This window comes from Pleurodeles waltl, chromosome 2_2 (genome assembly GCF_031143425.1).
Source record: "Pleurodeles waltl isolate 20211129_DDA chromosome 2_2, aPleWal1.hap1.20221129, whole genome shotgun sequence".
In the NCBI taxonomy this organism is placed as follows: Eukaryota; Metazoa; Chordata; class Amphibia; order Caudata; family Salamandridae; genus Pleurodeles; species Pleurodeles waltl.
The window spans coordinates 1122013980-1122029284 of NC_090439.1; the positions used below are offsets into that span (position 1 = coordinate 1122013980).

Consider the following 15305-nt stretch of genomic DNA (forward strand, 5'->3'; position numbering starts at 1 on the left):
ATAATTATTTTTGTTTTCACGTCAAAAGTTATAAACTGTCAAATAACCTTTATGAGTAATGGTTTATTTCCGTAAATATTTTCCCCTGCCTGATTCTACTCGCGGTGCATTCCTTCTGTTGAGGAATGCAGTCTACCTTAGAAGGTTGAGTGCGGACAGTGGGAGCGACTGACAGAGGGATGATGGAGATGGAAAGTGGAGACCTTGAATAAAGACTTCTGCACTCATCTTGGCCCACGTTTCATCTTTATAACAGCTGTCTATCAGGTTTTGGCACTAAAAACAACCACATACAATACAAAAATAGACTTCTCAATAGACTATCTGAAAATATTAGGATTGTAATACAATTACATATTCATACATAGAGCTACGTAAGGAAATGCTGTCCCTTTATGTAATCACCATACAATCTGTACAGTACTTGCCTTGCAATCATGATTAAAATTCAGGAGCGATGCTCACAATTAGACCTTTATTCAGTATTTTGGCATTTTTTAAGATAGAGTGAAAAAGAAACACACTGATTTACATCTGCATTTTTGTTTCCAAAACAGTAAAATGCAATCTGGGAACTTTTACACAATAATGTGTTTTGAAATTCTACAAAATAATTTTACTCCCAAGTTTTATAGAATGGCAGTAGAGAACTCCTTCAAAATCTTATCTGGAGATTGAAATAGAGACAGAGAGAGAGAAAAAATACAAAACATTCTTCACAGAGTACAATGTTCCTCCTTAAAAACCAAGAAACCTACTGGGCTCCTTAAGAACGATGAAACGTACTGCGCTTTAACACCAAAGCAGCTCAGATTGGGATTAGGGCAGTGCTTTCCAAACACCAGCAGAACCTGGGAGTAAATCCTGCCAGAGCTGCAGTGCTGATTAGAAAAGCAGCATGTGTCCTGTTGCCTCACTAGCATTACAGGTTGCTTCAAAGCTGCTAGTTGTGGTATGAGCGTGTAATAAATACAATATATATTCAGAACTATAGTATCCATAAAAAGCTGATTCTATTTTTTTCTCACTTTTAATATTGGAAATAATTTTAAAGTTTTAGCAACTAGAAAAACAAGCATTTGCAATTCAATAGGTCTTGCATTTATTTTAGTTGGAGCTATTGGCTTTGTTGATGTATAACTGGACTTTTTTTGCTACATTAATTTGTCAACCTTGCCGTATAATTTGGTCTTCTCTGCCACATATTTTCAGCAACCAAAGCAGTAGGAATAACAGTCACTCAAATATATGTTTCCATACTGTAAGAAAACCTTAGTTTCTAATTCAAATTCACTTCAAGCAGGAATAATAGTTCGCTTGCATTTTTGGTAGTGCTTACTTTGTAAATAAAACCTGCCGGTGCCAAAGCTCTCCTCTAAAAACCTGAGGCTGTTGCAACTAAATATGCGAGCAGAGAACACTGAAGCTGTGTAATGCTGAAGCGATCTCGAGCCTCTTTGACCCATTTATAACACCTAAAGAAAAGTATTACTAATAAGTTTTTACTGTGCATATTTAAAATATTTAAGTATCGAGGAAAAATTGAAGGACAAAATTAAGCAAGTGATCTTTTAGAGGTTCGAAACTTTATTATCCCCATAGACGTAGGATGCAAACATATGGTAAATACTGATAGGTTTAAAAGATCAAAGTAAAAAGAAACCTTTAATAATAGTGTTAAAGGTTCCTGGCTCTTCCACGTCTGAAGATCTTATCTTGTGACACAAATGTTGCTAAGGATAGGACTGTAGAATATTGTTAACAATGTAAATGAGCCTTAACACTCAATGTTAAACACAAGGACCAGCACAAACTTCTTCCTTCCTGATAGAACCGGTAAATCACAATACCATAAATGTAGGGTTTAAATTCAGTATAACCAAAGCAGTAGGAATCACATTCACTCCGATGTATGTTTCCGTACTGCTAAAACCGTTATTACTTATTAGGGATAATATTATGCTTGCAATTTCTAATCACTGTTTGATTTGTAAATAAAAACGTGTCGTGCCCAGAGCTCTCCTCTAAAACTCGCAGCTGCTGCAACTAAATGTGCAAGCACAGAATACTAAAGCTGTGTAATACTGAAGCAATTCTGGGCCTCTTTAATCCACACATAGGCAAATATTGCCAATTCAGCTTACTAATGCAGACATCGGCTTCACAGCCTGAAAGGAACACACTCTCGACACTGGGCGGATGGTTTATGTTCAGTATAACCAAAGCAATAGGAATCACAGTCACTCAGATATATGTTTCTATACTGTAGGAAAACCTTCCTTTCTAATTTAAATTAAATTTATGCAGGAATATTATTACTATTGCATTTTTGGTAGTGCTTAATTTGTAAATAAAAATGTGCTGGTGCCCAAAGCTCTCCTCTGAAACTCACGGCTGCTACAACTTAACATGCGAGCAGGGAGTACTGAAGCTGTGTAATGCTGAAGCGATCTCGGGTCTCTTTAACCCATTTACAGCCACTCCTTGCCAATTCAGCTCAATCGAGCAGCTTTCTATGTTCTCCCTTCGTGACATTTTTTTCTCTCCTCCTCCGTCTTTCCCATGTGCATCTTTAGCTCGCAGTAACTGAGTGATGCAAATAAATAAGTGGCAAACTTCAAAAATAAGTACGGATGCCACGCAAAAAAAAAACACCGCCTCAAATTAAGCACTGTTTTGTGGACATCAGCCATTGCTTTATTTATTAACATATGTTTTTATATTCCCTTCCCATAATTTCTTTCAACAGAAATCGTAAAACCTGCTAGTACTAAAGGCATTTCAGGTCTCTTTAATACATATAGAGCCACTCATTAGCAATGTAGCTCACTCGTGCAGCCTTCTGATTCACTGTCTGAAGGAAACTCACTCAACACTGGGCGGATAGTTTATCTTTACTATCACCTAAGCAGTACAAATCACACTTACTCCGATATATGTTTCCGTATTGTAGGTAAACATTAATTTGTAATTCAAATTCACTTTCTGCAGGAATAATATTACGCTTGCATTTTCAGCAGTGATTCATTTGTAAATGAATCGTGCTGTTACCAAAAGCTCTCCTCTAAAACTTGCGGCTTCTGTAAGTAAATACACAAATAAGGAATACTGGAGCTGTGTAATGCTGAAGCGATCCTGGGCCTCTTTAACCCATTTACATACACTCGTTCGCAATTCAGCTCCTCGTACAGCTTTCAGATAACAACATAATTTACAAACCTGTTGTCTGAAGCAATGTTACAGTGAAGATAAGCTGAAAGCAAAAAAAATGCTCTGCAAAGAAAAAAGGCAGCTTTGGCAAACACAAGCAGAAAACCAAGGAAAAAAAGTCCCACAAAGACCAAACAAACACAACACAGTGTAATTATACCGTAGTTGATCCCTGCTTCCAAACAGAACAAGCATTTGCAATGCAACGGGTCTCGCATTTCTCCAATTAGAGCTATTAGCAGTTGTAAACTCCCAACCCGACTTTTCTTGCCTCATTAAATGGAAAAAAAAGAGCATGATCGCGCTGCTACAGTTCACGCGTAGTGAAACGTATCGGCAAAAGTGCAATTATCTACGTAACTGGCAAAAGTGCAATTAACTATGTTACAGGGTCGATGTCATGCAAATGTTCAACTTCTGCCAAGCGAGATCGCGCTGCGAAAAAAGAGTCCACAAACCAGACGGAAAACAGCGAGCCTCGTATGTTTTCAGTACTTGGTCGCTGCGATCGAGGAGGGCTAACCACCGGAAAAGGCAGGACGTATGCATGCCTTCCACTAATGAAAGCAAGCAGATTTTAAAAGGCAAGCCCACAAACCAATGAAATACACTGACGTGACATGGACGGGGCTCCGAGCCCTTTTCTAACTACTACAGCGTCTCGCAAGCGATACGCATGCGCAAGCGTATGCTAGCGCAGGCTCGACCCTAAAGAGGAGGGATAAAAAAGCACAACAGACCACTAGCAAGCAAGATTTTTTGAATGACACTTAAACTAACAAATGAAATAGCTAGAAGCCCTCAGAAGTATCCTTAAGTATACAAGAGGTTGAATGCTTACGCTCAACCTAACAAGCACTGCCAAAGCCAGTAGGTCTTGCCTTTGAGACCTATTGACTTTGTCAATTTTCTTTAGCGATGCTGTACAGCATCCCCAATGCTGTGCGCCATAAATAAATAAGGAAAAACCCTATGATGTGGCAAGCCACAGCATTGTGTAGGTGCGCACACCATGCAAGCGTGCACCATGTAAGCGCCACCTACAAAATGGTGCAGCTACTTTTTAGGGTTGTGTCACAGCCTACCAGAGAGTGCAGTTGCCTGGTATGCAAAAGACATCTTGGGGAGTTTCAGAAGTTGACCTGGGAATGCATTCTGCCTGTTGCTTGTCTTTGGCTTTGTGGCTTGTAACTCATGTTTTCTTGCTTTTCATTTGCTAGGTTAGGCTCGTCAGGTTCACTTCATCCCTGCCATGCCAAAACCTTAGTTACAGTTTCCTTCCAAGTGCTCCCTATCTGTAAACAGGCCTGTAAATCTTGTTCCTATCTTGTCACATTTACTTTGCATTCAAAGACTGAGGTCAAATGTCAGGCACTGTCTTCTGAGGGAGCCTGGTGTTTAATATGCATTTGGCTGACTTCAAAGTGAGAGCATTCATGAGCGGAATGCAGATTATTCTCCACATAGAATACGTGTGTCTCGGAAACTTTGCGGGACTGCTGTGCCACGGTGCATCTGCTTGGACCTTATCCTGTGCCCCAACCATCCCACCTGGACACATTAGGGTCTGTTGTGGCACTGTAGCGCCTGCCTGAAGTCCGCACGAGCTGCTGTTTGCCTCGGCAGTGGTGCCCCCTGTCCCCTATTATTTTTGCACTAGAAATGGAGCCCCTAGCCTGCACACTCCGTGCACGCGCTATGGACTGGGCCAATGACATATCTTCTCACTCTATGCAGAGGATGCACTGGGATACCTTAGAGAGGATGCCACGGTGCTCCCTCAACCTATGGATCTACTGCAGGGATTCGGCGAGGCATCCGGTCTGAGGGTGAACTGGGATACGTCCCACCTATTCCTGATGACAGCCTTAACTGAACCTAAGAAGAGGGGGCTATAACGCACCCTGCTCCCCTGGGAGTACGATTCTATTAAGTATTTGGGGGTCTGTGTGTACCACTCCACCACAGACAGCGGATGGCAATGTGGGTAGAGCCATCAGGAGCGCAAAAGCTCCTCTTCCATTTTGGATATCCCTTCCGCTCTCGCCAGTGGGTAGAATCGCCATATCCAAGATGCTCACCCTCCCCAGGGTATTATGCTTTTCTCTGCCCTACCGGTGTTATTATCAGCAAAATTTTCACGGACCTCCGCCCACTCCTTATCACGTTGATATGGGGCAAAGGCAGATGTAGAGTGGCCTTAACCAAACTATACTCACCAACTGAAAGGGGCGGACTAGGTGCCCCGAATTATGAGTACTGCTATGCAGCTGCCCAACTCCAATGACCTATAAGATGCCTTGCAGGCCAAAACATGTCAGAAATGGGACCCATGGGGAATGGACTGACACCAATGGACACTACACTACAATAGTTACTGGGACCCGACGTGGAGATACCTGGAAATAGGGGAACCACCTTGATAAGGGCGGCCAAGTCCTGATGGACCTTCTTATGTAACTGGGAAACATAACTGCCCCCATACTCATCAGCGCTTCCCCTGTGGGTGTTGCCGGTGTGCGGGGACCTGCAGACGCAAGCTGATGCGAATGCGTGGTCTAAGGGGGGCTGACGGCCTGGGGACACCTGTTCACCGATAAGATTATCAGCACATTCCAATGCCTGGTAGATGAATATGGGACACCACAGGGCGCCTTCCTTCTTTATGATACTCTTACGAGATTTCTGCAAAAAACAGAAGACGAGCCGGAGCCCACCATGGTGCTCCAGGTCCTGCCGTCACACGGGACTTCCCATAAGTCCATAATGCAATTATATAACACTACACGTTCCGAAAGGGACATCCCCTTGCACCAGACACGAGCTTACTAGGAAACGGCCTAGCGACACCACTGACAGACAAACAATGGTCACAATGTGTGAGCGCAGCAAAACGTGTTTCAACGATTGCTAGGTTCAAATACACACAGTTCACTTATCTGCACCACACATACCTGACCCCTAAAAGTGTGACACACGTGTACCCGGGAGCAGCAGACATGTGCCCCCACTGCCAAACTTCTGCGGCTGACTTCATACACATGGTGTGGGACTGCCCGAAACTTCCCCCTACTGGGATGAGATGACAGGCTTTCTCACAGACGCTCTGGGCACCCTTTTCCGCAAGGACAGCAGCACTGTTTATCAGGCATCAGTGCCTGAACGGCAGCACGCAAACCAATCAACAAATCCGTGGACCTCACGATGGTGCTAGCAAAACGAAGGAAAGCCTTGTCCTGGAAATCTACCACACCCTCCCTCGTAAGGCGGTGGCTCTCTGACTTGTGATCTGGTGTATTGGTGAAGCAACAGGCGCTGGGGGACACTGGGTCCAGGCGAGCTCTCTCACCCACAACACCAGACTGGCAGGCAGCCCCCACACCGCCTTGTGCAGTGGACGTGTGACAATCACCCTCCACACACTCAATGCCCACGATACATCCCACAGGGGACAGTGCCTGTGGGTTCAAGGCCCACTTAGGGGTCAGGTGGGACCCTGCTTGCTCAAACAATGGGCGACACTTGCACTAAGGCATGTCCACTCTTGGTGTATCTTCCAGGACTCCTATACACCCTTCCTAATCCCGTCCCCAGGTGAACAGTTCCACACATGCTATGGTTTATATTTCTAGTTCATTCCACTAGGTTATAGCAGCCCATGAGATGTGATGTGTACTGCCTTTGGCATCAATGTTAGCAACTTATGGTGCTTGTTGTTCCACATCTAGACATCACCCACAAGTATAGGATGCTTACATCTTATGGTCACTGAGAACACAAGTACCTGCTAAGTACTGTACCTTTGCCACACTATATGTTTTGTACATATGCTATCTAAGATCCTAAAACCAATAAAGAAATATTGAAAAAGAATTGTACCCATTAAAGAGGGCCCTAACAGAGAAGGCACTGAATTTTCCTCATGTAAGTATGAAGTGCATTTCAAATAAGTGCTACTGACTCTTCCGAATTTGTGGTTTTACAACCCCGGCTGCTGTATTTGGTCCTAGAGAATCAGGTTTGAGTTGTCTCAACATCCATTGTTTCTGGGCAAATTAGTTCATCTTCCCAACCGTATAAACAATAAATGGTGACTTTGTGTAATGTAACCAGGAGCTCATACAAAGAGTTTGGTCTACACAAAACTGTAGAAAAATGCATGAAGGGTATAAACAAAACTTTAACATAAGGAAAGACAAATGATGTGGGTTTACTGGCTGATTTGTAGGAAGCAGAAAACATGGACGTATCACTGCTTCCCCATCTAAATTATGTGATCTTAGATCAATCAATCAAGGATTTATAAAGCGCAGCAAATCACCCATGAGAGTCTCAAGGCGCTGGAGTTGCTAACCGCGTCGTGGTGATCTGTTCATTGGAAAGGCTAGGTCTTGAGTCCTTCCTGAATTGCTGGAATGAAGACAGCCCCGAGGTGCAGGAGATCGTTAGGCAAATCATTTATTTCACCAAAACTCTTTTTCTTCATTACGCATGACGTTCAAACGTGAATTCAGAGCACCAGTGATACAAAAACCTATGTGTTTGATTTACTAGACTATAATGTTGCCATATAATAATCGGGCCACATACAGGGTTTACATAACAATTGCCTTGCCTCTTAGTTCACCAATGGTTCATTTTTAAAAACTATCACTTTTAAGTTCAGTACAGTAATGTGAAATATTAATGTCAAAGCTTCCAAATGTTAAGAAACACACACTTTTGGATTTTGAAGAGACTTCATTATATTTTATGTGATTTACATAGCAAACATTTTCAGGGCTCGGCTCTTGCAAGGGCTCTAAGTTCTGAGCCAGACCTCGTCTTGGCTCTGCTCTCCCTGTCAGTTTAGTGGCTCACCCACCGCTATGTCCCTCTGCTGCTCGCTTTAGGAACTACTTTTATAGCTCGAAGTCTACCAGACAGCTCAGCTGTCTGGTTGAAAAAATACTTTTTGTGGGTATTCTGAAAGCTTTCCTGGAGATGCATTCTACTCATTGCTTACCATTGGCTTTGTGGTTTGTAGCTCACATTTACTGGCTTTCCATTGATTACTTTATTTATTTTAGGTTCTCCAGCATGTCTACGTCCCTCCTGGGGTGCACAGCCTGTTCACCATTGTGCTCCTTGTATTCTTCCACTAGAGCCCACTTTTTCTAAACATGCCTTTAGATGTTGATCTTATACTGTAAAATGTGATGTGCATTCAAAGACAGAGGTCAAATGCCAGGCTCTGTCTTCTGAGGGAGCTTGGTGTTTACTTTTCTTTCTCTGACTTCAAAGTGAGAGGATTTATGTGACAATCTTGTTGGGTATTGAGAAAGAAATGTTTAATTCTAGCATTCAACAAAATGCAATGTCTAAATGACCAGTGCAAATATTTCAAAATATTTCAGAATTAGAAAATCACAAATAAAGCAAATTTTTTGTGATCATGAAGTATGGTGGAAACAAATATTTTAATACGATAAAAAAAAATCAGTACACTAGGTGATGCCTGTTCCACACATCGTTTGAGCGTTACATACTTTTATCAGTAAAACTGTATGTGCAAATGTAATAGTCAATTAAAAATGTGTTGTATGTAATAGTACACCACCAATACTCCACTCTCAGCCATTCCACTCTACAACATCCTCCCCCACACTGCTTCGACACTCCACCACGCTCCACTCCACCACACTAAAATCCATGCCGCTCCACTCCACCACACAAATCCATGCCACTCTACTCCACAACACTCTATGCCACTCTAAGACACTCAATGCCACTTTATTTCACTCTATGCCACTCCATTCTATGACACTTTACTCCACTCTGTGCTACGCCACTCTACGCTACTTTATTCCACTCTATGGTTCTCCACTCTATGACACTCTACTTTAACCCACTCATGGACTGTCTACCCTACTCTATTCCACTCTACGACACTTCATGACACTCCATTCCACTTTACTCCACTCTTCACCTCTCCATTCTATGACACTCTAATTTACTCCACTCTGACACTCTACTTTCATCCACCCACACTATGACACTCTACTACACTACACTCTACAACACTCTACTCCACTCTACCTCAATCCACAAATCTACTCCATTGTATGCGGCTCCACTCTACGACACTACTCTATTCAACTCTACAACACTCCATTCTATGACACTATACTCCACTCTGTGCCCCTCCACTCAATGACAGGACAATGGAGTTCCTTAACACTCGACGATACTCCATGACACTCTACTCCACTCTTCACTACTCTACTCCATGCTACTCTCCACTATGCCACTAACCTCTAGTCATGCTGAACAGTAGCCATGCTGTTATACAACATGTCTAAAACACATTGGCTAAGCCAATAGCTCTTGTATAGGTGAGACCTATTGGCTTGGCTAATGCTTATCTTTCTGTTTAAGCACTCTGCATGTGTTTTCCAGCTGGCCCCAGAGGCGAGACCTGTTGGCTTTTCTGATGCTTGTTTTAAATCAGTCATCATTCAGTTGTGGGTGGTTTTGGAGTCTTCACCTGCACATCTTTGCAGGCCTGCGGGTCTCCCACTCCTCAGAAGCCTGCAGGGCCTCACCCGCCTACCAGGTAGCAGATGCTTTCACCCTATGCCAGACACCCTATACCTCCCCTGCTGACTGGCTGCTGCTACCTGTACCCACTCCAAATCCTAAAATGACACTTCCCCTACCTGCTGGCTGGCTGATAGTGTTTTAACTTGGAGAAAGGATGGAATTTCTTGAGAACTCCTCTGTTTCCTCTGTCACCTCGCGTTTCTTGTTCCCACCCCACCCTGCTCTCCTTTCCCACTCATTACCCCTACCTCCCCCATAAACCCAATGTTAAGGCTCATTAACAAGATTGGAGTACCCGGTGCTCCTCACACACATCACCAACTCTACCAACAAAGACCACACTACAGCCTTCTACTGTGCAAATCAAGTACTCAGCTTACACCAAACTGGACACAGCAACAGAACCTGAAAAGCAATAGAAATAGAACAACGCAAAGATGCATGCCAACTCTGGCTTCTTCTAATTGGATGTGGCTAAGGGTGGATAAAATTGTGTATTTTTTTTAATTAAGAAAAATAACACTAAGTTACATGAAGCATTGTTTGCGGGTATCTTTTGTATGTGAGGACATACCTGGTGTGCAAAAGTCAAACCAGATACCAGCAGGAAACTGGTTCAAGCAGAAACAAGCTGCTGGCTCTGATTTTATCATTCTCTTGAGACGTTTTCTGAATAAATTAGTCTCCCATTGGTGAAAAAAAATTAGGATGATCTCATAATGTCATATTTCAAGAAATTTTGGATGAAGCAAGATTCCTAATTTCAGTAGCTTTCACAAGCGGAACTGAAGTTTCACCCGGGCCTAGACGTGGCACAATCCTTGCAAGTTTCAACTTGCAATATAACAGGATGTAAACCCACCTGAGACGACAGACTTGGGGTTCCTGCTCTGCAGATCTTGACAATCCATTTGCAAAACTGAGAATTCTCCTTTTTGTAAATTACATTTCGCTGGTCAAATAGTACAAGGAGTGCTGAGGTTATGCATGAGTGCAGCTGCCACCGTGACCCAAAGGGGGCACCCATTATGTGCCTATCTATGTCCAAGACTCGGAATCAAAGTCTGCCCACAGCGAGCTTTTCAATCATTGCCACAACAAAGGGCTTACAGCCCGCCCACTGCTTGACATTTGTTGGCTTCACTGTAACTCTTATTTACTACCTTCTAATTGGCCAGTGCATGCTGGCTTCACTTATTCTTCTTTCAGATGGAGCATGGACCAAGTACTGGTTGTTTCAGCTTGATTGTTTTCCTTCCACTGATCGTGCTGTGATTGAGGTACTACTGTTATTTTTTATTTGCTGTTGTACTTCTTCTACTTCTTGCCATTGGTAACTGTTTTTTTTACTGTACCACACACACTTCAAAGAAGCCCTTTTCTCCTTGGAAATAGGTGTTTCTTATGACAACACATGTTATCTGCTTTTATTGTGATAACATGTTACCTGCTTCCAAATATCTTTTCAGTAAGACATCGACATGGGCAGAATTGCTTTCTTTATGTGATTTTTTTTTTTTTTTTTTTTTTTTTTTTTACAAATGTCAAAACAACTGATTTGCTCAGAATGAAAGGGGTTTTGTACTACAACATAACAAGCATTGGCAAAGCCAAGAGGTCTAGCCTTTGAGAGTTTTGGCTCTGCCATTGCTTTTTGGTCCTGCTGTACAGTATATGAATTGCTGACTTTGGCAATGATTTGTGGTCATGCTGTATAGCATGTGGCTGCTGTGCAGCATAGCTAAAAATTATATTCAAAGTACTATGATGCATCCAGAGCTAATGCACTTAAAAAAAAAAAAAAAAAAAAGGGCCTTTGCTGCATCATAGCACTTTTTCAAAAATTAGTGCAACTGCAAAGCATCTGAGCTGCTGTACTGCCTGGCTACATTTGTCATCCCAGTTTGCCGACACTCACCATGATGACAATGCATCTGAAAAATAAATGTGTGCGCGCAAAGGTTTTTTTATCCTTATCGAAGTTTTAGGAAAAACTTGGCAACTTCAGATGAGGTTTAAAGGTTTTTCGCCCTATATCTAAAGCATTAATAACATGACTTTTGCAACAACTTATGTTGCATGCACCCTTATGTAATACCAACTAAATTGTTTTGCATAAAGACATACATCACAGAAAATAGTGTTTTTTTTCTGCACAAAGCCATTTAACATAGAAAAACTCTGCAAAAGGTAAACTTTCAAAGAAAATGTCTGCATATATTTCTGAGTTAGACTGGGTTCGATTCCCCCCACCCTCAAAACACCGGGTACTTATTTTAAGAAGTTTAAATGAACCTGGGAAATGGTACATCAGAAGAAAGGGGTGTGTCCCCTGCATATCGAATCAACAATATCAATGGCACAGAATATTGAAAATGGTTTATCAACAAGTAAATAAGTCTAGATCTTCTATACATAACTCCACCTATGCAGTACATATATCTTCAAGGTACATAGATGAGGAGTTAAGAATAGTAGATCTATACTTTCCTATATGTACTTACCTTTCAATATTTTGTCCCTCGATACTCTGTTCTTGATATCAGTATGCCACAATATTGTTGGTGTTGATATTCAGTAGTACAATCATTGCAAGGAGGTACCTTATATGACAACCGACGACAGACATTCTCTTCTCACCTGCCGGATTTCTTTCTCTTTGCTGAAGCCTTCGTAGAAGTTGGTCACCAGGAACACCCCATGAGCTCCGCCCATGACCTCCTCCACACTCTTCTCGCTGTCCAGGTCTCCTTGCACTACTGTGGCTCCCAGGTCACAGAGGGCCAGCGAGGATGGTCGCTTAACATCTCGAGTGGCGGCTCTCACCGCAAAGTCAGGCTTCCCCAGCAGGGCTCGTGCAACAGACCCACCTTGAGCACCTAGGAGTACAGGCAGGGTGCAGGGAAAGCAACTTGGGTGTTACAATAGATTTTCAGTAGTAAAGGGACCCACTCTAAAGCCCAAAAACAATACCACAAAGAACAGAACATTTAAAATGTGGAATTTTGGTCCTGTGGTAGAGAAAACTAGAGGAGAATGCCTGCAGATACAACAGAAAGTGGCAGGAAAACAGCCCATCAACGAACTGTGGTGTAATGGTGCGGACACAGAGAGAAAGTAACAGAGGCAGATGATGGTGGCACAGTCTAGAGAACCATGTGCAAGGGCACCACACATTAACTCTTAGAAGTAAACCTATAAAAGAAAATCTGGAAAGAAAGAATTATGCAATATGTATTAAACCATATATTTTTGGTAGTTAGAAGATAGTCGAGATGGTAATATCATACAAATCCACATATATAATTTTTCAAATGGAGATATTCCTGCCAATTCAACAGAGAGAGAGCAACAACACAGACAGCAGGAGGGAGGGCATCAACACAGACAGCAGGTGGGGTGGGAGGGAGGGCAACAACACAGGCATTGGGTGGGGCAACCAACAACACACGCTGTGGGTGGGGGCAACCAACAACAAAGACAGTAGTAGGAGGCAAGAAACTACACAGATAGCAGGTGTGTGGCAGGGGATTGGCGAGAGAGCAACTATAATGACAGTGGATGGAGGTAAACAACAACACAGATAGAGGGTTGAGGCAGCCAAGAAAATGGGCAGCATGAAGGGAAAGCAACAACACAGACGGGGAGGATGGGCAAAGAACATAAAGGGCAAAACAACACGGACGACTACATGAGGGAGGCTGCTGTAAAAGACACTCACTCTAGTCAAGTACTTAGATAAAAAGGAAAATGTAGGGCTCGATTAAGGGAGCAGATGAAGGACACAAGTACTTGAGGAGTGCTCCAGAGCAGTGTAGGAAAATAGTGAATAAGTTAAAAGCAAGGACCAATGTGGGTAGTGGATTTCACTTACTGAACTTGTTCCGTAAAATGGGTAAATAATCATGTGTGCTTAGAAACAGCAGTTTCAGAAGATGGCTATCTGCAAATAACCGATGAATATAGCCATTATTGCTTTACAAATCTTTGTGTTTGATCAGGGCAGAAGATGTGGGTTTGATGACCATAAATAGAGGGCCATAAATAAAGGGGCAGCGGGTCAGTCTTCCTGTTGACTGTAGATAGAGCTAAATTAAGTTTAATTTGTCTTTCAGCATTGTTGAAGTCAAGGTTTTGAAAAACAAGTTGGAGATTAGATAAGATAGCAGGGTAAGTTCTCCCCAAATCGCACAGTGAAAGGGAAGTCTGTATAACCATTTCTCCTCTCTCTTCCCCTGTTACGCTCTCAGATTTTTGTGTTTAAACGCTCCCCTCACTACAAGAAAGTTTCATGTTTTTTAGGTTGAGCCTAGGCAACGCGGATGCACTGTCTTGCGAGAAATACTGTATTCCCTCTGTGGGCTTTGAACACGCCCACCACTTTTTATTGGTTGTTTCGTGTGCCTTTTGAAATTCTTTCGTTTCGTTGGTGAATACTTACATTTGTCCCACCTTTTGGCTGTTTTATTCCCGCCCTGGAGACTGCCCCTGCTACATGGATCCTTTTGCTATCACCAATGTGTCTCAGTTTTTGCGCACTCATTTTTTATTTAGCTTCTGTTGTCTGAAGTCGGCGCTCTGAATCCCATCTCGTCTAACTGGAGTTTTAGGAGTGTGAAGCTTGCCTTCTATGTATCAGAGCACTAACTGTTCCGTTATAATTTTTCTTGTTTAAAAAAAAAACAAAAATAACACAGGCACCAGCCTCACCGAGCGCTTTATTGGGAGTAGGGAAATTCAGGGCCAAACATAGCCTGCAATCCCCAGGGGCCGCTCTGCACCTCCATTGCTGCCTCGGGTTCTGCAGGTGCAACCATTGGAGAAGGGGGAGGAACTGCTCCGCAGGCTTCTTGAGACGGGTGTTTGTCTCCTTTGCTCTCGGAGATCCCACATGGGTAAAAGGAGCGTCATCCTGCTAGTTCCTTCCCTGACTTTCCAGGGGCGTCTGAGGCGGGCCGGCTCGCCAAGTCACTCTTGGTTACTCAGCAAGTCGTTTCACTTTTGCAACATTTCTTCTGTCAGCTTATTTATTCTTAAATGCAGATAGACGAGGGGCAGATAAGATTCTTCTTGTTTTTCTTGCTAAGCCATGGCGCAGCCATTAGAGGAGGGAACGGGGTAGAGGTGGGGCAGCTGTGTGGGCTACTTTTTTAATGACTGTTGTCAAAATGCTCACACCCTACAGCAGCTCAAGAGGCTTGCAAAATACTGCCATTGCTTAGCAAAACAGGAAGAATCTTATCTGCCCCTCCGCAGTAATTCATGCACTAATTTCCATGAGATTTGTTTAATACATTTCCCCGAGAGTAGAGCAGGAAGGCCGTATTATGCTGCCAGGCAGAGCAGAAGCAGCCCAAAGATCACTTTGTAGGCCGCAGCACAAATCCTGGCTGTGTTGACACCAAGGAGCACAGCTGCTGTATAGTTAACAAGTTTAAAAAAGCACTAACGGCTGCTTTTTTTACAGCCATGTTGCACAGCAGCCCTTGCAGCTGTGTGACATGTTTAAAAAA

At 42.9% G+C, this 15305-nt stretch overlaps 1 protein-coding gene across 1 annotated transcript in view; it reads right to left on the minus strand.

Annotated features, from left to right (window-relative positions):
* Nucleotides 1-2397: 2397 nt before the first annotated feature.
* The window catches only part of LOC138278537 (nmrA-like family domain-containing protein 1), a 43283-nt gene continuing 30375 nt past the window's right edge, over nt 2398-15305 (minus strand). Inside the window, exons 2-3 of the mRNA XM_069219258.1 lie at nt 12433-12671; nt 2398-2586 (exon numbers count right to left, since the gene is read on the minus strand). Of these exons, the coding sequence (XP_069075359.1) occupies nt 2398-2586; nt 12433-12671 (428 nt within the window). The remainder of the gene's footprint in view (nt 2587-12432; nt 12672-15305) is intronic.